This window comes from Peromyscus maniculatus, chromosome 12 (assembly GCF_049852395.1).
Source record: "Peromyscus maniculatus bairdii isolate BWxNUB_F1_BW_parent chromosome 12, HU_Pman_BW_mat_3.1, whole genome shotgun sequence".
In the NCBI taxonomy this organism is placed as follows: Eukaryota; Metazoa; Chordata; class Mammalia; order Rodentia; family Cricetidae; genus Peromyscus; species Peromyscus maniculatus.
Genome location: NC_134863.1, coordinates 36,014,378 through 36,037,690, shown reverse-complemented (window position 1 = coordinate 36,037,690; position 23,313 = coordinate 36,014,378). Strand labels below are relative to the sequence as shown.

Below are 23,313 nucleotides of genomic sequence, written 5' to 3'. Positions count from 1 at the left end.
CTTCTGTCCACAATTGTCCTTACACAAACCAATTCCTATCATGAACATAAAAAGCAAAACATATGCAAAAACAGGGGCATTTCCAACATCCCCTCAGAAAGATATTTCAAAGGGTAAAAAACAAAATACTTGTATTATATCTCCAAATTTTACTAATTACAAGCATAACCATAGTCCCAGGACATATTTATTTCCTCATTTCATAAGCAGTTCCCAGAATACTCTTGGGTTCAAAAATAAAAAGAATATTTTTATTCTTTCCCTGTAATCACCATTTCCCTAAAGGAGACTATATACTCAGCTGAAATTTAAACTAATCCTAAAAAGAAATGTATGTGACTTCTACAAAAGAAAAACAACCACAAAAAGCAAGACATGATTTCTATTTTGTAAGGCACTATAAGCTCTTATGAAACTTGACGTATTTTTATATAATGCACAGGGAAAGGAAATGTATGATAAATGAGAGACATAGACCTGAATGATAAGCAAATTGACAGACTGCAGAATCAGTTCATTGAGAGTAATCCTGGAGGTTTCCTGGAGAACTTGGGCAATAATCAGGGCTTGAAAGGAAAAGTATAGTTGTGATAGGTATAAAAATGGATCTTCTGAAATGGGTGAGAGTGGCATAGGAAGGTGATGATGGGGATGTGTAAGGCTGGTCCTGGGAAGATGCGTCACATGTGTGAGATTGAGGACCTACGTTGAATGTTCAGTATCCACATAAGAGAGAGAACATGGCAGCTCCTGTCTGTCATCCAGTGCTAAGGAGGCAGCAACAGGAGCATCCCAGGTTATCAATGACTAGCCAGCCTAACAGTTGTTCCATTGAGTCCCAAGTTCACTGAGAGATCTTATCTCAAAAAATAAGGTGGAAATAAGACACCAGATGTCAATCTCTGCCTTCCACGTACACACATGTGCAGACACATATATGTACACACACACACAAAGATAAGGCAATGGGAAGTAATGCTGTTCAGCTTGGAAAGGTTCCTCCTTGAAGTGATGCAGGAAGGTATGGAGAAAGCTCTGGTGCATCTTTATATATGTTGGGCAATAGTCTCTTATTAGGCATGTGATCTCAAATACTTTCTCATGTTCTGTGAGGCGCCTTTTCACTCTTGATGCAGAAACATGTTGAATTGTGATGAAGTCTACTCCACTGCTATTGCTTTTGTTGTATGCTTTTATAATCATATCTAGGAAATGATTACAAAATAAAAGATCAAGACTTAGCTTTTTATGCATATGTATGGTTTTGTGTAAAAGTAGTTTTGTAGATTAATTTCTTATATTTAAATTTCTGATCAATTTTGAGGCTTTTTATTATTTGACATTTTCATTCACATATATCATGAATTTTGTTCATTCAACTCCCATCATTTCCTTCTCCTTTATTCTTCCTTCTCCTACTGACTTACTTATTTACATGGTATGAAGCAGGAGGTTCAAATTCAATTTTGGCATATGTATATACAATTATATCTCAACATCATTTGTGTTGGGGTTATTTTTCCTTCTTTCTTTGTCATTTTTGGTGGATTTTTTTTTCTTTTTTTGTGCAAGGAATCAAATCATGAGCCTCCAATATAGTACGTAAGAACTCTACCATTGAGCTAAGTTCCCAGTTGCTATTGTTAAAGAGACTTTTCTTTCCCATATGGATGATTTTTATCTTACTTCTCAAAAATCAGTTGAGGGCATTGGGCAAGGTGACACATACTTTTAAGCCCAGTATTTGGAGGAAGCAGCAGTGGATCTCTGATTTTCAGTACAGCCTAGTCTCCATAGCCAGTTTCAGGATAGCAAAAAATACATACTGAAACACTGTCTCAAAAAACAAAGCAAAGCAAAACAAAAATAAGTAACAACAAAAAACAATTGAGAGGCATAAAGAAAGCTCAGTAGTTGGGAATATTAGCTGCTCTTCCAGAGGACCCAGGCCCAATTCCCAGAACCCACATGGAAGATCAAACCATCTGTAACTTCAGTCCCAGAAACACAAGCCATATGTGTAGTACACAGACATACATGCAGGCTAAAACACCCACACAGAGAAAATCAAAATAATATAAAAAGTCAATTGATCCTATACAGAATTTTATTCTAGACTCTCAATTCTGCTATGTTGATCTCACAACAGTATTTAAATAGCTATATTTTAATAATGAGTTTTGAAATAGAGAAGTCGTAAACTTCCAACTCTCTTCTTTATCCAGTTTATTTTGGCTTCTTGGAGTCTGTTACAACATGATGTGAATTTTAGAATTAAATAAGATTTGATGGAGACAATGATGTTCAATCTTGGGGACTGCCATCTTTATAACAGTCTTCCAAGCTGATGACAATAGGGTATTTTTACATCTTTATCTGTTAATTCATGCTACAAATCTGCTGCTTATGTAAACATAACTTCTACAAATTCTAATCAACAAGAGCCAACAACAGAAAAAAAATTAAGGAAAAAGAAAACAATGTTGTTGTGATCATTTTTGAACTTGTCCAATAAATGTTTTAATCTCTAAAGGCAAGAACAATCAATAACTGCCTGCTGTGGTAGTGCACACACATTTAATCCCAGCACTCGGGAGGCAGAGGCAGGTGGGTCTCTGTGAGTTCCAGGACAGCCTGGTTTACAAAGAGAGTTCCAGAACAGCTGGACCCTACCTCAAAAAAAGACCAGTAACTTCCATTATTTTTCCTCTACTGTTCTTGCCTCACCCTTCTCTTCCCCTACACAAATACTTTATGTATTTATGACTGTCACAGTCTGGAAGATGTGGTAGACTGTGGATGTGATACAAGTGTTCCAACTTCTAACCAAAGCATCTGCAAGTCTGGGTTGTCTCTTCCATGGAAACGCAATGAAAAAAAGCCATAGATGGCCTGGGGTAGAGCACTCACCTGTCACATTGATGGTTATTGTGCGGCTGTAAATAACATTAGAATTAAAGTTTGTAGAACAGCTATATGATCCACCATCACTGGCATTTATTGGTTTAAAATGGAGAATAAAAACCGAAGCCTCTGGCTTTTCTTCCCAACTAGTGTGTTTCTGAGGTCCAAACTCAAAAGGTAAACATTGTTTTCCACTGTACTTGCACCAAGTCACATTAGGTCTGTGATCACAGTATGTCACAGGACATTTAATTTTAAAGTGCTCTCCTGTTGTGACATATTCCGAATGCCTGTTAACCTTAATTTGTACTTCACATGACTCTTCACCTAAAACACAAAAGCAAAACTGGAATCAGTATGATCTTCTAGTAGGACCATAGATAATGCAGCAATTATTTCCCACAAAGATTTCTAGTGCACAATTCCATAATTTTCCTCAGTACTATTTTTCAGTACTTTACCTCCACTAGCCCAATGTGGTACATAGCTAGCACATAATAAATAGTTGTTTTAAAAATAAATCATTTCACTGAGTGGTAATGACACACACCTCTAATCTCAGCACTCTGGAGACAGAGGCAGGCAGATCTCTGAGTTTCAGGCCAGCCTGGTCTAGAAAGCAAGTTCCAGGACAACCAGGGATACACAGAGAAACTCTGTCTCAAAAAACAAACTAACAAACAATTAATTAATTAGTTTCATCCTCCCCACAAAATAACATTATGAATTCTGTTTTACAGATGAGGTTGAAATGCTAAAGAACTTGTCCATGGTTATATGCTAATAATTAGAAAAACTGAGGCTTTAAAGTCATGATGAGATCTCTACTGCATTATTTATCGGCATTATTTTGTTTGTATTACTTCTTAGCCAGTAATCACATTTTACATTTTCTAATATCAGCACTACTATGGTCAAGTTAAATAGGGAATTATAAACAATCACTTCTATACAATACTTGGCAGTAATAATATTCTTCCCTTGTTTTTCTTTATTCCTTTTTTGGATGTTTATCATTTTTTATTTCGATTCTTTTTTTTAATCCTTCTCTCATACAATAAATACATCCTGCCTACAGTTTCCCCCTCCTCCACTCCTCCCAGATCCCTTCTTCCCCTTCCCCTCCAGATCCACTCCTCCTCCATTTCCCTTCAGAAAAGAGCAGACCTCTCAGGGATATCCACCAACTAGGGCCTAACAAGATACAATAAGAATAGGCACAACCTCATAACAAGGCTGAAAGAGGCATCCCCGTAGGGCAAAAAGGGTCCCAAGAGCAGGCAGAAGAGTCAGAGACACCCCTACTCCCACTGTTGGGGCCCCACAAAAACACCAAGGTAACAATCCTAACATGTATGAAAAGGACCTAGTGCATACTCATGCAGGCTCCATCATTGCCACTTCAGTCTATGAGTCCTGCTTAGTTGATTCTGTGGGCCACGTTCTCCTGGTGTTCTCAACCCCTCTGGCTCCTGTAATTCTTCCTCCCCATCTTCTGTGGGGTTCCCTGAGCTCCACCTAATGTCTGGCTGTGGGTCTTTGCATCCACTCCCATAGGCTGCTGGAGGAAGCCTCACTGATGACAACTGGGCTAGGCACTGAGCATAATAGCAGAATATCATTAGGAATAATTTCACTAATTTTTGAGGGGTTGGGGGCAGTCATGTTTGGTTTTACCTTAGGTCTCTGAGCTATCCAGCCTCTAGTTCCTGGCCATCCAGGCAGTGCTGGGCATGAGCTCCCTCTCATGGTGTGGGCCTCAAATTAGACCTGTCATTGGTTGGCCATTCCCACAAGTTCTGTGCCACCATTGTCCCAGAACATTTGCAAACAGGACAGATTGTAGGTTCAAGGTTTTGTGGCTGGGTTGATGTCCCAGTACCACCATGGGAAGCATTGCCTGGCAATTTACAGCAAGCCTATAACCAATATCAAATTAAATAGGAGAAACTCAGAGCAATTCTACTAACATTAGGGACAAGATTAGACTGCCAACTCTCTCAATATCTAGTCAGTATAGTACTTGAAGTTCTAGCTAGACAATTAGACAACTGAAGGAGATCAAGGGGATACAAACTGGAAAGGAAGAAGTCAAAGTATCACTATTTGCAGGTGATATGATAGTATATAGAAGCATTCCCTTGTTTTTCAATGGCTTTAATACTGTCTTTCATTCTTTTCCATGAATCTGAGTAAGAGACATGCAACTCAGGATAACCATGCCAAGGTAGGATGTGTTCTGATGACAGCCGACATTTGTATACTTTACAAAGCAGAAAGAGAAACAGCACCCCAGTTCTTTGGGAATTTCTGCATACCAGACAGGTATCTTGGAAATATGCATCTTTTTGTTTTGAGGAAATGAGCTTTTCTCCTGAATATGCATCTTCCAATGACTTATGAACCTTGAGTTAATAATTGCCAGGAATTTGTAAAAGTAGACGTACAAGCCTGGAGTAGTGGCTCATATGGATAATACTGGTGCTTAAGAGGCTGAGGCAGAAGAATTGACTGAGTCACATAGTAATTTTCAGGCCAACCTGTGCTATATAGCAAGACACTTCTTAAAGAGCAATACCAGAAAAAAAGCAAACAAAAACAACCGATAGCATAGAAAAACAATTTAAATTTTCTATGTCACTGTATGTTACATAATCATTCACTTATGTACTATTTTATTATTAACTTATTATCACATGCTTTGTAACCTCAACACATAAACTTGAGGCCAAGGCACACGAAAAAGATCTTCTCTATGCAAAAAAAGATAGACAATTTAAGATACCAAATTTACCTCACTTTACACATAGTTCTTACAATTTCATTATCATTTGCTAATCAACCTATAATTGTGTTATATTAAAAGCACAAAAATCATAAAATTTAAAATCAGGTTCAAATACATCCCTTTCTTGAAACAAACAAGTGTGTAATTTGGTCCACCAAAGATTCTACCAGCATGGGTACTTCAAAACAGAAACTGGCTACTAAGTCCCAAGCTGCAATTGCTCAGAAAACAGTCATGTTCAAGTGTTCATTCATAAATGAGCAGAGGAAATGGCATGATCATGACAACGTTAGAAGCCTTTGCGCATCATGTCCATCGTATAACTGCTATGTCTGACGCATCAAGAAATGACTAGATGGGATTTCCTGAGCTGGTAAAATGAAATAAGTAAAATAGGCAAAGAACCCTGTTGTGAAGTACTCTGTGGCACTTTCCAGCTTCCTCTTTTTACATTAAAGATGAGGCTAAACACAGGGTCTTAACGTATTTCAAGTTCTTTTTCCTCCAGCCTTATGATCTTTCTTAGTTTTGTTGTTGTGTTGTTGTTTTATTGTTTTGTTTTGAATTTTTAGAAAGGATCTCACTATGTAGCTCTTGCTGTCATGGAAATGACTCTGTAGACCAGGCTAGCCTCAAACTCACAGAAATCCACCTGCCTCTGCCTCCGGAGTGCTGGGATTAAAGGCATGAGTCACTATGCCCGGCTCTTTCTTAGTTTTGAAATATTCTATTTCATGGCAATAAACGTCCTCTGCCTCCTCACTAACTTTCATGCTCAAGTACTTTCCTAAATAGATGTATGGAATCACAGGCTATAATGACACCTAAATGAGAATATAGTCAAGGCTTCCTTTAAAGATGAAGAGTGCTCAGGACATTATTTTAACTATATCTTAACACTTAATAAATCTCGCACTGTAACTTTTGCCCAGATCCCACCTCCTCTTGCTTAGAACAACTGAACTTTGACTGAATTCTCAGGAGTCAGGTAGAGACTAGGGACCCCTACAGAGAACTTTTAGCATCTCCGATTAGTGACTTATTTTTAACTCTATTGGATTCCCAAACAACTTCACTTTAAGATGTCATGGTTCAGTCGCTTCAAATGTTCTAGAATAAACATGAAAGAAAATCAAAAGGTAAGTTATAAGGGCAAGTTTTCAAAAGCTTGAAGAGGAAGGGTAAGGTTGCTGACCAAAAGGAAGTACCTAACAATACAGTACCTGATGTGGTCAGATTTACAGCAAAAAGCAAGAAAGCCGAAGGGGGAAGGCAAAGGTGAAAACGTCAAGTGAAACCTTGTCTCCAAAGTTCCTTCCTCTCTCAAGTTAAGAGACCTCAGCCTCCTCACTTCCCTTTTTTTATTTTCTTGAGAACATCTGAACAACAAGGGGGCTGTGGCCAAAGGAATGTTGTCCTCAATGAGCTTACTGTTCATTCATGGGACAATTATGTAATGATAAGGACTTTTTCTAAATAAATCTATTATATACTATTCTTTTTCTCTTGAAATGTATCCAAGCTTGAAAGCAAGGTTCAGAGGAGCCTTGTGCATTTCTTGTTAGAGAATATAGGAATTAGAAATGAGGTCTGCCTTGGTGGAATTTGCCTTCATGTGGAAAACAATCATGCACAACAAATGGGAGGTTAATACTGTACACAGGTACAAAGCACTCAGCCTGGGCTGCTGGTGTGCTTTCCTAGAAGCTGAGCTGCCCTTCAGTGGATGAACAGCCTTTGGCCATCAGAGCAGAGACTGTTTAGGTACTGGAGTCTGACGAAGTGGAAAAACAAAGGCTTCTCCTTAGTTCAATAGTCTCGCAGCAGATTTAAGGGACTGATACACAGGTGGATCATGGCTTTCTGGAAGTGATAAAGATCACTGGTTATTCCAGAATGAATAGGATGAGCACAGTTTGGGGACACTGAAACTTTTCCTATCCATGAAGAAAAAATATGATGCCCAACTTGGACCCCCAATTTCTTCAAAATGAGGTACACATTGAACTATAAAAATAGGAAAATTCTCATGTATCAACTGTCAACACACACACACACACACACACACACACACACACACACACACACACCTCACTTCCCTCAATGCATGACTGTGAAATCATTCCTAGTCTACAAAACTTCTAACTGCAATGCATTACCCTTCCCTTCAGCCAGAGAATTGTTACCTCATGCTAATAACCTAGTCCATCGTTAGCATTCTGTGACTATACACTTAAGAGAAGCATCACTGATTTGGAATGAAATAACAGAAACATTATTGTGGCTTCTGAGTATTCTTCTCCACAGGATAAAGGTGACTGACAATCACATTAGCCGGCACAGAATTTTTCTTCAATGTTAGGATAAATAGAAGAATGCTTTTACAGCATTAGACATCAAGAATAGTCACTCTGTGTGCAAATAAGGCAGGGTTTCTTTTTCTTCTCATCCTCAAAGCCGATAACTTGATGTTAGCAGGTCAAGAATGATCTACTGAGACAGATGTCACAGTTCTAATTTTCTATCTGGCAAGCATGTTGACAATTCCTTTCTGTCTGCCTTGAAATATGCCAATCAATTATGTGACACTCAGGATGCTCACAGCTACCCTTGACTGGATTGTCTCCTCAAGCAAATAGTTTCTGGGGAGGAAATAATCACCGTTGGGTTTAGCTCTGACTTGTCTGCCAACTCCCAGCCACTTTGTCCTTGGTATTATTGTCCCGGCTGCTTTTCTCAAACATTCTTATCTGGTGGGGGTTTTCAATGAGGAATAATGAAAACACAGGCAGCAAGACGCCAAAACTACCTACCACCCCCAGGATTTCATATGACATAGCTCTTTGTGAGCCACTGGAAGTGGAGGAGCCTATGAAAAAGTCTTCCCAGAGCCACTTGTGGTTTGTATTCTATGTGAACTGTACACACCAATGGATAACCAGTTAGTGTCTAGCCAATGAGAAAACTGGGTTGTATCATTTTGGACAACTACTATCTCCATATGAAAAATACATTTTGTGAAATTTCAAAAGGAAATAAACAATAAAATGATCATATATATAAAATAAAGTCACAAAACAAAAATGTTGTAAGGATATGTACTATCACAAAGAATGTGGGGATACTGGCCAGAATCAAACTCTAGTGGTTCTGAGTATAATTCATGCTTAAAGTGAGCAAAAGGGCTGAATTCATATGTGCTCAGGGCCAGTTCTACAGCTGGGCAGTTCTGAATTAACTTTTATGTAGAGTGAAATTTCTGCTGAGGATAAATATTACAAACATGTTTATTTACAAATTATATACATATTTAAAAACTCAATGGTAAGGCCGGGCGGTGGTGGCGCACGCCTTTAATCCCAGCACTCGGGAGGCAGAGCCAGGCGGATCTGTGTGAGTTCGAGGCCAGCCTGGGCTACCAAGTGAGTCCCAGGAAAGGCACAAAGCTACGCAGAGAAACCCTGTCTCGAAAAACCAAAAAAAAAAAACAAAAAAAAAAAAAACTCAATGGTAACATATTAACTAGTCAGAATTTAAACCAAAATTACTCCAGTGGGGAATGTTTTACCATGGACATTGTCAGAACTTCTAATACATAGTGATGATCAACACCAGATAGTATGGATACTGTGCCTTCCTGTTGTCCATACTCTAAAGGTATGGACATACCACTGCCTATGATCATTTAGGAATCTGATAATTTCTAACAGAATTTTATAGTTAGACTTTTTAAATCTCAGACATGACATAATCTCCCAGCTTTCAGATCCTCAAGATGGGAAGAGCCCTTCTGGTTGAGTTGGTCAAAAAAGGTTTCATCAAAGAATGTAACCCAAGCCCACCTCTAGGGAAACCCAGTCCTCTTGTCTTCACAATGCCATCTCCACTCATTAAAATGCCTTATGCTAGTCTAAAATTGCTTCAACTGCCTTGCCTTGATTACACCTATTATTGTAAAGCAAGTCTCAGCCAAGAGTCATCAACCCTCCATTGAAAAATTCTTACAGCTTATAGAAACTTCAAAAATGGTTGCAGTCATTGAGTGAAATTAATGAAAAAAGGTGAAGATTGGATAAGTTTGAGTTACAATGTCAAAGATGAACACATGAATGTAAACCATTTTAGAAAAATAAAAGTATTACCAATAGTGTATTAATAATTAATATTAATGGTGTCTTTACATCAGGAGGGGGAAAAGTCTCTAGACAATATTCAGTACTATATTCTGCTGACTTGAAAGGCTAGGAATAATGAAGGGAGTGGGGAGGTTACACTCACTGAGGAAAGGAAAGAGATATATCTTTCCTAGAACTGGAATGTAGGAATCCTTTGAAGGTGCCCTGCATGCACCTAGCCAAGGTTAGTCCATGCACAGCCTTGTAATTTTACAGTAACCATCCTAGGACATCAGCCAGACACTTGAGAAAATCACAGGCACCACATCAGAAAGTCAAGGTATTGTATTTCTCATCATAAGCTAGTTGCCACAGCCACAAAACCAGAAACACCACAGTAACATGAGACTATATTGGGGGATCTGCACTCCATTCAGAAACCATTCATTGAATGTTTTGTAGTTTTGGTTAAATGTATTACTTTATGGTAAGTGAGCATATTCCATAAGTAAGATATTCCAAAAAATCCTAGGAATATCTAGAGAAATATGAATAACAGCAATACATATACATCTAAGTTAAAATCAGAACTGTAATTGGAAAAGCACCATTGTTGGAGGAAAACCCTGTGTCTTGGTCTCAGGGATGAAGCATACAATGAAAACTGAGGCTGCTGTGAAATGGACCTGAAAAGAATTAACCCCATGTGAAGTACACACATGGTATGAATTCATATAACATCACTTAAAACACAGCAGAGAACATGGAATAAGAAAATTGGAAGAATTTTTATAATCATCTATTATTTTTTCCTCTTAAAGCATATACATCTTTATAATCATATGTAACACATTTAAATTTTATTTAATACATTTTTAAAGAACACAGGTTCTTCTAGGGTTAAAGTTTACGATAGTTATTGTGACATGAGATTTTGGGAAAGAATTTAAAGACTATCTCTTAAATTTGGTTGTATAGGACAATCAGAGACATTAAGCCAGACATGTCTTATTTTTACCAATAATTTTGAAATTATTTTGTCCAAAACCAGTTGTTTTGATATTTAAAATACCACTTCTTTTTAAATACTCAAAGGTGCCTATAGTATTTCCTCTCCTAGAAATACTTAAAGCAGGACAAGTGCAGACCTTGAAAGGCCATCCAGACAGCAGATTGCAATTTAAGCCATGTTTGGCAGATAATTTCAGAACCTCCTGTGCTCATTCATAGCTAGTTACACAGGTTCACTAAACCTTCCATATCAGTGTGCACATACATCTCCCAGATCCAGCACAAAAGTGGACAAATGGAAAAATGGCTAATCATTCTTAAGTTCTTACTATGTGCTAAGTACTTTTGGGCATCATTTATAGAGGTGCTCCTTGGCTTATGGTAGAATTGTGTGCTGATAAACTCATCATAATTTTAAAATATTGGGAGGAAAAATTCACTTAGTAAACCTAAATTTATCAATCATCATATCCTAACCTAGCCTTCCTTAAACTTATTCAAAACAGATTACCCTACAGTTAGCCCAAATAAACTAACAAAAAGTCATAGTTAAGTGTTGGTACTTTGTGTAATTTTAGAATATACTTAACCAAAAACTGCTCGCACCACGGTACACTGGATGGTATTGGTCATTTACCTCAGTGATTGCATAGTTGAGTAGGACTCTAGCCAGCACTGCAAAAGACTATCACAACACATATCGCTAGCCATGGAAAATATCAAAACTTAAATTTTGAAGTGTATCTTCTGCTAAATTCATATCACTTATGCACCATTGTAATGTTTTGACAGTTTCTAAGTTGAACCATCCTAATTCATGAATCATGCATTTATGAGTGATCAACGGTACTGTCTTTGTATTTAAGTTGAAAAAAATGAATTCTAGAACAAATAAGCCATCTACCATATAGTTCACCAGCTATTGGGAGTGAGACTTGGGACTAGCATTTAAATCCAGGTCTACTGCTTCTTCCAAGACACAGGTTTTTATCCAAATGAGTTATTGTGAATGAGCATATGTAGGAAAAGTTCTTGGCGCTACACTTAGATTATACTTAGCAACAATAAATACCAAGTGTTACTATTTTTGCAATAGGGATGGATTTATAAAACTGACTTATAAGTTGAATAATTGTCAAAAGCCATAAAAAACTATGAGTCTCAGGGACAAAATAAAAATCCAAAGGTCTTCCCCAAGTACCTCTGTTCTTAAAAATTAATCCTAGCTACTTTCACGGGATTAGCAGTGGTGTGTAATGAGTGGGATCTATTTCAGCCCAACAAATACACAGACAGAAAAGGGAGTGCTATATAACAATGTAATTCTTTCTTATAAACAAAAATGTTATGGAATTATACTGACCATCAAGGCCTAGCTGACATGGCCACAACTACAAACTAAAGAGCTTTGTCTTTGGCTTTCTTTCCAAGTCAGCTCTTGGCACTTCATTATAAGTCTACTAGGTGGCAGATGTCACCTTATGTCACCTTCGACCCTATTGTTCACTGCCTTTGCTCCCCAGCTCAGAGGATTCACATGCATTCCACTTCATGGAGCCTTGTCCATCCAATGTGTCCAGGGCGAGTTTTGTCAGATAGCTCGGTAGATAATATATAAATATCTCCAATGAACAACAGAAGTTTTGTTGAGACTCTGAGGAATAAAGATTCTTACTGACAAGTTACAGGTGCTTCTGGTCAGGGGGACACTGAGTACCTGGTACAAGTGGGCCTTGTCTTCCAGAGATGCTAGGTCCTCTGCCTTGGTCACAAATCTTTCAGGAAGAGAAGCCGACCTTAAAGGCTGTTGACAGCAGTGTTTGGTGAGCTCCTCTTATCCTGTCAGAAACCAGCTTGAGTTTTTACAAAACTTGTCAGGGGAATGGTGTTTCTTTGTGATGCTCAGTAAGAGTGTGTTAAGTCAGAAAGGTACAGCGAAGTCTACTTTCACCTCCCTCCAATGTATTTTCTCACTTCCCTAATACAGTCTGCTACAGAAACAACACACTGAGCTTCAATGCCTCTCAATTCCAGGTATGACTGACCTGTGGAAAACAAGGTTGGTTTGTGGGGGGAAAACCCTGCCAATTGTTCCCCACAGTTCACTTTCCTTTTCTAAGACTACAGAAGAAAGTGAAAGGAGTCGTGACCATCCAGCTAAAATCTGAATGTTTCTCCTGTTGATGATTTCTGAACCATGGACTATTGCTGATGGGTGTGAATTCCAGGCTGTTTGTTAGATGAACATGGCAATTAGGGAAGAGGAAAAGGTGTTAGAGAGACCTACCAGATGAACTTGGTTTTGTTTGTGACTGTCCTACATGGTCCATCAGACAGTCCCCTGACCTGTGTTTAAGAGGAGTGTCAAAGGATATACACATCAGACTCTGAGGATATGAAGAATGACATCCATACATGTACATCATGGGATAAATAAACCGTAAGTGCAAAGCATATAAGACAGGGGCACAATATTAAGTAATTTCAAGGTAAGAGAACTGAGAACTGGAGAAAAGTGAATTACAAATCACAAATGACACCTGGGTGGGAGAAACTGACTAACTCTCAAAAAGATAACGTGTGGTGGCATTCCTTGTGACCGAAGATGATAACAGATAACATAGAGAACTACTGAGTCTGCTAGCCTCAAAGAAATATCACTTCCCAATACCACTTAAGGAAACAATTAAGCTAATTAAAGTTTGAACCAGAAGAAAACAATAACAAATAATCACTCTTAGCAGAATTTACGCAGCACTGACAGTGTGCTCTACAACGTTCTGGGTATTTGTACAGAATCAAGGCACTTAATCGTCATAACACCTCAATGAAACATCATGACTGTTTTCTTCTTTTAGATGAGGAATTGAGAACTAGAGCTGCTGTAGTCATATAACCAGTAAGTAACAGCCATGGACTGATTGGGCTGTCTCCAGACATCCATTCCCCCCCCCCCCCAGAGCTGAGGACCGAACCCAGGGCCTTGTGCTTGCTAGGTAAGCGCTCTACCACTGAGCTAAATCCCCAAACCCAGACATCCATTCTTAACCACTGCACAACAGATTGTCCAAGAAATCAAGCAAAAAGTCAATTGCATCATATGAACCTCATTACAAATACTTTTCAGCATTTTTCTTCCAACAAGCATGCAGGTAATGGAAGCTAAATAGGAAAGTCCCATGGAGGTGTGGTAATAGTTTCAACTTCAGTAATACAATGGAGGGCAGTTTTATAGTGCAGTAAAGGAAGTAACAGTAATTTAAAGAGCTGAATAATATTAGTGAGTCAGTTCAAGGATGTAATCAGCACATGGCTTAATATGATTGTGCTCAATCCAGGAAATCCTGAAGCATAGGAATGTTTTTTCTAGGTATTTGCATAAGTTCCAGACACTTTCATGATACGCAAAAGGTGTTTGGAATTTGGGGAAAGATGCAGCTCTGTTTCCAGGATTCCATGTGAACTTTTCAACAGGAATGACTAGAGTCATGAAGATGCGTCAGAGAGGGGCTGGAGAAACACCTCAGCAGGTAAGAGCACTTGCTGTTCTTCCAGAGGTCCCAAGTTCAGTTTCCTGCATCCACATCAGGCAGCTCATAACCACTATAATTGAAACTACAGGGCATCTAATACCTTTTACTGGACTCTATGGTCATCCACAGCATGGCAGATGCAAATACATACAACAAAAAAATTTAAAAATTAAAAGCGTTTTCAAGTGAGATGAGGACATGTTACCTTGTCAAGGGGTAATAGACTGATTCAGAGCATCTGTCTGCTCTGACCCAATTTAAAAATGGCTCCACACAGCAACATCACAATGCTCACCTTCAGGAGAAAGAAGACACAGGCAAGGCCACGTTGGCAACATGACTCTCTATGCAGGGTGTTCTCAAAAGAGCCAGGCTGTAAATCTGTAAATGTCTCCTTGCTGGGTCATATTATGACTATTTTTATCACAATAATCAACGATCAATCAAAGATTTTGTACTGCCTTTACTCCAGATCAAACACACACACACACACACACACACACACACACACACACACACACACACACAAATTAAAGTCCTCAGTTAGCCTCAACTGAATGAGTGGTCCAGGCCCTCAGGATGGAGCAATCTCCACCTGCACTCAGAACTTTCTAGCATCATATTTATACTCTATTTCCATCATGAGAGGAAATGACGTTCTTGAAACTGAGGGGAGAGTTTCTCTATATTTTTCTTTTTTGAGAAATACAAAAAGCACACCTCATGAGCATTTCATATTACTATAATTGGGGGAAATATGTTTAAACCATTCTTAAATAGTTTGAGAATACACTACTATAAAGAATTCAGTAGTTATTGAAAGTCACAGGAATTCTTCAATATATAAAGGTTCTTTATGTCATTAGTATAATTTTAAGGGATGGAACTACCATCATTTTTGTCCAGAATAATTCCTTATTACCAAAGATTACTTTTTGCTTTCTTCTTTTGGAGGGAGGGGACAGCAGGGTGTTGAGAACAGAGCCTAAGAATGTTAGGCAAGCACTCTATCACTGAGCCACACTTTCAAACCTCACCAAATGCTCCTTTCTCAACCTATATTATTTTAAAATACATTTTATTGCATTTGTTTATTTAGTGTGTGTATGTGTGAATGTGCACAGGATCGTGTGTGTGTGTGTGTGTGTGTGTGTGTGTGTGTGTGTGTGTGTGTGTGTTTGATCTGTACAGAAGTCAGAGGATAACTTTCAGGATGCAGAAGTTGATTCTCTCCTTCTACCATGTGAGTCCCTGGGATTGAACTCAAGTTTTCAGGTATGGCAGCAAGCACCTCTACCCACTGCTCACTGAGCCATACCACCAGCATCCAACCTATATTTGTAATGCAGAGTAACACTGTAATCCACTAATCCATTAATTCAATATGAATGACACTGTAATCTACTAATCCATTAATTAAACCTGAGTAACACTGTAATCCACCTTATCAACTACTGTATAAGACATCTGGCCAATGCCTAAATCTTTCCATTTAATTTTCTACATATATTCATTACATTTGGGTTTAAAAATTTCACACAAGATATTTTATTAATTATTTTAGCTTTGAAACAAGTATTAGAGAAACACTGACCACAAAGCATGAAGCCAAAGCTCAACAGAAGTAAAAAGTTTTAGTCATAGCACAGTGACTGCAGCTAACTATTTTAAAATTAATAACTGGATAGATTTAAAATAATAAGTATGCGCGGTCATAGGCAAGTTGATTTAAACATTCTACAATGTATGCCTCCATTATAGCCTTACATAATACTTCATACATATAGTATTTGACAATTTTTTTAAAAAGGATGAAAAAGCTTAAAACCAGAATTACTTAAAGTGTTCATGTTAAACCTCAATTCTCATTTAATTGGATTTTGTGGGAGGTACTGATGAAATAAAAACTGTTAGCAAAATTATCATTAACATTTATCAAGCTTTAAGTTCATGTACTTACTATAGCTAGGCACTATAGACCTAACAAAGGGACAATCTTTAGGTATAAGTATTATATGCTTTTAATTGAAAGGAGAGCTAAGAAAGGAAAAGAAACTGAGTCTATAATGTAAGTGACAAAGTCGATAAAGAATCCAATTCTGGCCGGACGGTGGTGGCGCACGCCTTTAATCCCAGCACTTGGGAGGCAGAGCCAGGAGGATCTCTGTGAGTTCGAGGCCAGCCTGGACTACCAAGTGAGTCCCAGGGAAGGTGCAAAGCTACACAGAGAAACCCTGTCTCGAAAAACCAAAAAAAAAAAAAAAAAAAGAATCCAATTCTGATAACCAAGTTTATGTACATGAACACTAGGTTATAGCACACTGGGTGGAAGAACAGAATATGGAGTACAGCCCAACTGTGATGCAGAATTAAAATTTTTCTTCATTACACAGAGGACCCTTGGAATTAAATAGATTCAGTTTAATGTTTGACTCCAGTTGCACCTATGTGATGGACCACTAATAACTGAGGGCTTGGATGACTGAGGAGATGTTTTACTCTGCCCCTGGATATATGGTCTAGTGACATCAGAGCTGAATTCTAGAACTTCATAGTTCTAGAATTCAAGATGACATTCCACAAGACCTCAGTGGTTGGATTTTCCAATTTAAAACAAATGTGCCCAAGCGATACACGTGCTCTGGTGGGAGATAATTCCTTAAAATATCCTTGAGCCCAGAATTAACTGAGGAATAAGAAACTTCTGCTGACCATTCCACAGTCTTTCCCCTAATCAATGCATGGTTCCTGAGCAAAGTCACGAGAGATGGCAAGATAAAGAAGGAACTGCAGGGTTTGCTAACAAAAAGGCTCTGCAGGGATGAGCCAGGGTCACCTATGGAGAATTGTTTTCTATGTTCAGTTGGCAACCACTTGCAAATCATCTCATCCAACAAAACTGAAACACCAGTGCTCTGCTCCTCTACTTCACAGCATGGTGTTTGCTCAGTGTTCTCATAGTACATCCCACAGAAACAAGGAGGGATTTCACTGAGATTGAACATCATTTGACAGTAACCATGGCCACAGCTGTAAACTCAAGGATCCAATACCTTCCCCACCCAATTACACACTACAGCATCCTACTGACATCCATTTGGAAAGAACATGAGATTTCTTTCCCATTAGTATGGCAGCCAGAGAGATCTCACGAGCGGTAGTGACAAATTAGTACCTAAATGTTTATAACATCCACTGCAGTATCCTTACTTATCATCAGGGCATGTTTTTAGGAAACGTGGCCAAGGTATGGACTCGGTGTCTGCTCTGTAGGCAGGTGAATACGGTGTTCTGCTTTCAATCACATCCTCTAGCATTTTCAAGAAGCAATGGCAACTACTCTGAGTTACCCCCTGCACGTAAACATCCCTCTCCACTAAGCAAGCCCGAGAAAAACTATCACAGACACGAACACTGAGGAAGAAACCCAGAAGTCCCCTTAGGAGGTGCCTTACCACGGATGCTCCAGAGGCCCAGGTGGAGGATTAAGAGTTCCCTAAATAACTCTGGAGTCCCAAGCATGGCAGGCAGTGTCTTCATTCCCAGCACATATCAGGCAGGGGTAAACTCCTCCAGCAGAAGGCTTCTCTTCTTCCCTAGGGATCTTCCGAGCTGGATGGTATTATCTACCCTAGCAGCATCTTAGGAGGAAAAAAAGTCAGGAGAGCTGGCGGGAGAGGACAGTATGAAGAGCCTGAGTGATTTTCTGAAAGCAAGTGAACAGAAACTGTGCTGTGGTTTTGCTTCTGATCCAATCTACCCTTCACTTCTCAGGCCTCCTGATGTACAAAGCACCTGGGTCCCTGCTTCTCTTTCCGCCCTGCTACTCTTCTTATGACGCCTTGAGGTTTTCCTCAAAGTGAACAATTAAACTTGAAAAATCCGAATTGGTCCAGTTTTAGGTGATTTTAATCAAATCAAGGTTGGGAAATTCATGGTAAAAATACCTAGGCTAAGCATGCATGTCCCCTTTCCATAGCTTGTGATTACGAAACTTCTTCTGTGTAGTGTATCTTAGAACCACCCCCACCCCCACCCCATCATGTCACGGTACGATGAGAATGCTCATTGACCTGAAAGCAGTGAAGACTTCTCTGAGCTTATGGAGAAAATGAGTGACAGGATGCACTTCACCAACGGAAGAAGAAAGGGCCTTCTTCTTCGGTCTGTAGATGCCTATCAATGGAACACAATCACGATTAGTGCTGTCTCCATGTTCTTTCTAAATATTAAAGTTCTAAGCAAAAAACGAGATCTTGAATACCAATTAAAGGAAACTTCCGTTTTTGGGTATGCTTTATGTGGTTGTTGTCTAGATTAAGCAGTAAAGTAAGAAATGGGAAAGTCCTAAATTAGATTGCTGGGGGGCAGAGGGAGGGCTCTGGGTCCCCAGCTCACATTTAATCACTAGCTTAAAACAACAGGAACTTATGTATTTTCCAAATGAAAAAGCTTGATGTTTTTCACTTGTGCATTTGTAGTCATTGGGAGAAACTGAGAAATCTTTCCCTCCAAGGGTGGTGATATCCATCCAAGGCCAAACTCCAGTGTATTTTGTATTCATTTATTTAAACAGATAAGCCACAGCGGCTGGAGATACAAACATGAATGAGCACGCTGCTTCCGAATTTAAGAAACTTGGCCAACCAGTATTGACATCCATGTACCCTGGGCACACCAGGTAATACAGTCTGCAGAGCTCTTAGAAGCCACACTGCTGGCCAAGGAGGCACCCTGTTTATAGTACGTTACCACTCATTCCTCTTTCCTGTTCAGAATGGGGTGTGCAATTCCTGTGGCAGTTAAAGCAATGTTCATTGTCCCTCCGAAATGGCCTGAGAAGTTTAAAAGAAAAGCCTTGAATCATCTAAAGCTCACAATATTATCCAACCAGAAGTAAAGCCTGTCAAGTACAGACTTTCATCATTCTCTGCTCTGGGAATTGTTCTCTCTCTCCTCCTGCTTCTGCTTCTGCTTTTGATGTGTGTGTCATGTATGTAAGTGTTCATGTAGATGTGTAGACATGCTGTGTGCATTCTCCCGAGCGAGTTCATGGATCAGGTTTCCTTCTCAGTCATTTTCCACCTTATATTTGTAGACAGGGCTTCTCACTGAACCAGAAGCTCATCGATTTGACTAGAGTGAACTGGAAATGAGCTCCAGGAATCCATCTGTCTCTCTCACTCACTTCCCAGCACTGGGATTACAAATACGTATCACTGTATCTATCCTTTTATGTGGTTTCTGGGGATCTGAATTAAAGTCCTCATTTGAGCACAGCAGGTATTTTACTGGCTGAACCATCAGCCTCATGATTTCTTTTGTCATATAAAGGAGTCCATCCTGGCCAGGCCATGGTGGTGCACGCCTTTAATCCCAGCACTCGGAGAACCAGGCAGATCTCTATGAGTTCGAGGCCAGCCGAGGCTACAGACTGGCTATTTAGCACTTCACAGCTGGCAGTACTGAGAGTACCACTAGCCAAGACTTTGCCTCAGAATCTCACTCTCCTTTTTATTCTAGGAAAGAACTGAAAGAAGCCAGATTCAGAAATGCATTGCTCAATGACAAGTCAGTATTGCTTTGTGTTTATAACTTATCCAGTAGCTAGGCTTTTTATCTCAAACCATCCCACCGTAATCATGTATCATTTGATCTGAAAATTGTAATTTCCATGTCAATGCACATATTGAAAGAGTTTACTGCATTCTTAGAAGTGATTTGTTGCATACTGGGAACAGTTTTAAAACATGAACTTTAGAACACAAACTGCTAGTTGTATGTTGAATGACAAAAAGTAAAATAGAATTTGGCAAAATGCAAATTATCTTTACAAACACCCAGGAGCCACTTGCACAGTAATTATTCCACTTACTTGCTGACTCAGTTACTACTGTGAAGCATAAAGCAACTTTATTTTCTGTAGTATTTCATCCAGGTGTTCAGAAAAACAGCAGTCACAGACTTAGATGCAATAATGTTCGACAACATCAGACCCTCCTTAGTCATGACTTTTTTAGCGCACACCCAGATAATACTCCATAGCGTCACCCCACATCTAAAACCATTCTCATTCTAATGTATCGATTTCCGCACTAATGTTATTGCTAGCAGTGGCATCTATACATGACTGCTCTTTACAATCAGCCTGAGTACTTGTTAGAAAATGACTGATTCCTAGGTCTTGCACTTAACCTACTGAATTCAGATCCCACAGAACTGTGGCCAGAGTGCAATTCTGAAAAAGATATAAACATGGTTCGGACACATTCAATTGAAAGGATGGTTAGAAATTGACTTGTTGGTGGAACTGGTGAACTTTTGAGATGTGGTATCAAAGATTTGATACTCACTAGATGTCATGCTTTTTAAAGTCTTAGAACCCAAGGTAGACCCAAGGATGCCCTACAAGATTGTGCTCTATGGATGTGTTTACTGTTCTGGGGACAGCAGTTAACACAAGCCTCAGACATTAACTCCCTCAGTGTGTTCTCCATTGAGAAGTGCTTTACCCAAGGTCATTCTGTCCTTGACACCCTGCACATAACAATGGACCAAGAGAAGTGTACAAAGCATTGTCTATTTTCACTCAACATGGAACGCTGCTGGGGCGTTCTTGTGATAGAATGCATCATTGAATTGGCCAAGGTGGTCAGGCCTGCACCACAGTTTAATTTCTCCCCTGTTCTGCATCACCTCTGTCTTTACACAGATGTGGATTCCTGGTCATCTCAATATCTGCTCCCAGTGAACCAAATCCACTCAGACCTCTATTACTAACTTTGTTTAAAGATGGTAATAATACTACTCTATTCAGCTGGTTGGTTAACTGAGGTGATTATGCATAGTGATCAGCAATTGTATCTATAATTATCCTCAAACAATGGTTAGTTTTTATTTGGAAAAGATAGATAACAAGAAGTACTGCATTAATAAGCCAAACACTGATGATTGTGGAAACACACATACACACACATACACACACACACACACACCACATTCCAAGAATATCGTTGGCAATTTTACCAACAGACTTGTATACATTATGTTTCTTCTATTTATTCATTATGATATCTTAACACAAATTACATCATATTTTTTAACTTCATATCTCCAACAGAATCCTTAATTATTTTTAAGAATGAATTAAGGAAAATGGGGGCACAGAGTGTGGGGTAGAAAATAAATACAAACATTAATTGTTTTACTAATTGTGTTATCAATAAACCAGTACAAAAGATGTGTTCTACAAAACACAATGAAGAGTTAAAATGAGGCATTTCCTTAGCAAGGCTGAAGATTCTAGTCTCTGTGTTTGGAATTTAGAATGCAGAAATTACATAATATCTACAAGGATATTAACACCCATGTGGAAGGTTGGTATGAGGACTAGAGACATAAAGAGTTACATATTTTAATTTAATATATGTGAAAACACCTACCACAATGCCTGAAACAAAGGGCTGGAGAGGTGGCTCAGTGGTTAAAAGCACCTGTTGCTCTTTAGGAAAGCCGGGATCAATCCCAGCACTCACATGGCAGCTTACAACTGTCTAAAACTCCAGTTCTAGGTGCTCTGATGCCCTCTCTTTTGACCTCCTTGGGCACCAAGCATGCACATGGTACACATATATTCATGCATGCAAAATACTATACACATAAAATAGTAAATATAAACATAACATTTTTTAAAAGATTATAATACATGCATTTTCCTTTCTTTGATCCCACGCAGAAAGTTTTAAGTTTCTTGGATCTTTTTTCTTTGCATTGACAAAGCATGGATTCTCTTATATCCTATGCACATGTGTAAAGTGTATTTGTTATAGACTTATATTTTCTTAATTAAATCATGCCTGACAATTTGAAAAACAAAAGCAAAAACTTTTTTATTGAAAATAGATTCTTCTCTCATACACTACATCCCAAACACAATTTCCCCTACCTCCTCTGCTCCCACCTCCCTCAAAACTCCCCTCTCCCCCAAATCCACTTCTTCTCCATTTCCTCTTCAGAAAAGAGGCCTCCCAGGGATATCAAACAAACTCGGCATAGCAAGTTACAATAAGACAGGCAAAAGCCCTCATATTGAGCCCAGACAAGGCAACCCAGTAAGAGGAAATGAGTCCCAAGATCAGGCAAAAGAGTCAGAGACACACCCATTCCCACAGTCAGGAGTCCCATGAAAACATCAAGCTAACAGCAAATACATATGCAGAGGACCTGGTGCAGACCCTTACAGGCCACTTCAGTCTCTGTGACCCTGTGCGAACTCTGCTTAGTTGATGCAGTTGGCCATGTTATTCTGGCATCCTCAATGCACTCTGACTCCTAAAGTCTTTGCCTCTTCCATGGAGTTCCCAGTCTCTGAGGGGAGGGACCAGTTGGAGACCTCCAATTTAGACTCTGTCCACATAACGTCTGGCTGTGGGTCTTTGCACCCGCTCCCATCTGCTGCTGGAGGAAGTATCTCTGACGATGACCGGAAAAGGCACAGATCTTTGAGTACAGCAGAGATTAGTTGGAATCACTTCATTGATTTTTCCTCCAGTAGTGTTTGGTTCTACCCTAGGTCTCTGAGCTACCCAGTCTTGGCGTCCTAGTCATCCAGGCAGTGTAGGGAAAGGACTCCCTTTTGTAGGGTGGGCCTCAAGTGAAACCAAACATTGGTTGGCCACTCCCACATGTTCTGTGCCACCATTGTCCCAGTATATATTGCAGGCAGGAGAGATTGCCTGTCAAGGGTTTTGTGACTGGGAAGGTGTCCAGGTTTCTTTTCCTGTAGCCTGTAGAGTACCTTCTTGTGCCAAAGAGATTAGAATACAGGGGTGAAGGTTCCAAGTGGGTACCAGCTCTACCTCTCTACATTCAATGAGCTAACTGGAAGCTGTCTTTGACAATGGGACCCTGGTATCAGGTTTTTTTAATTATTAAGAAATTTTCTATTTACTTTACATACCAA

The 23,313-nt window shown here is 39.2% G+C and overlaps 1 protein-coding gene across 1 annotated transcript in view; it reads right to left on the bottom strand.

Moving 5' to 3' along the window:
• Positions 1-18,850, bottom strand: part of Btla (B and T lymphocyte associated) — a 33,051-nt gene extending 14,201 nt beyond the window's left edge. Inside the window, exons 1-2 of the mRNA XM_076548882.1 lie at positions 17,807-18,850; positions 2,911-3,231 (exon numbers count right to left, since the gene is read on the bottom strand). Coding sequence (XP_076404997.1) covers positions 2,911-3,231; positions 17,807-17,891 — 406 coding nt within the window. The 5' untranslated portion in view covers positions 17,892-18,850. The remainder of the gene's footprint in view (positions 1-2,910; positions 3,232-17,806) is intronic.
• Between the last annotated feature and the right edge of the window lie 4,463 nt (positions 18,851-23,313).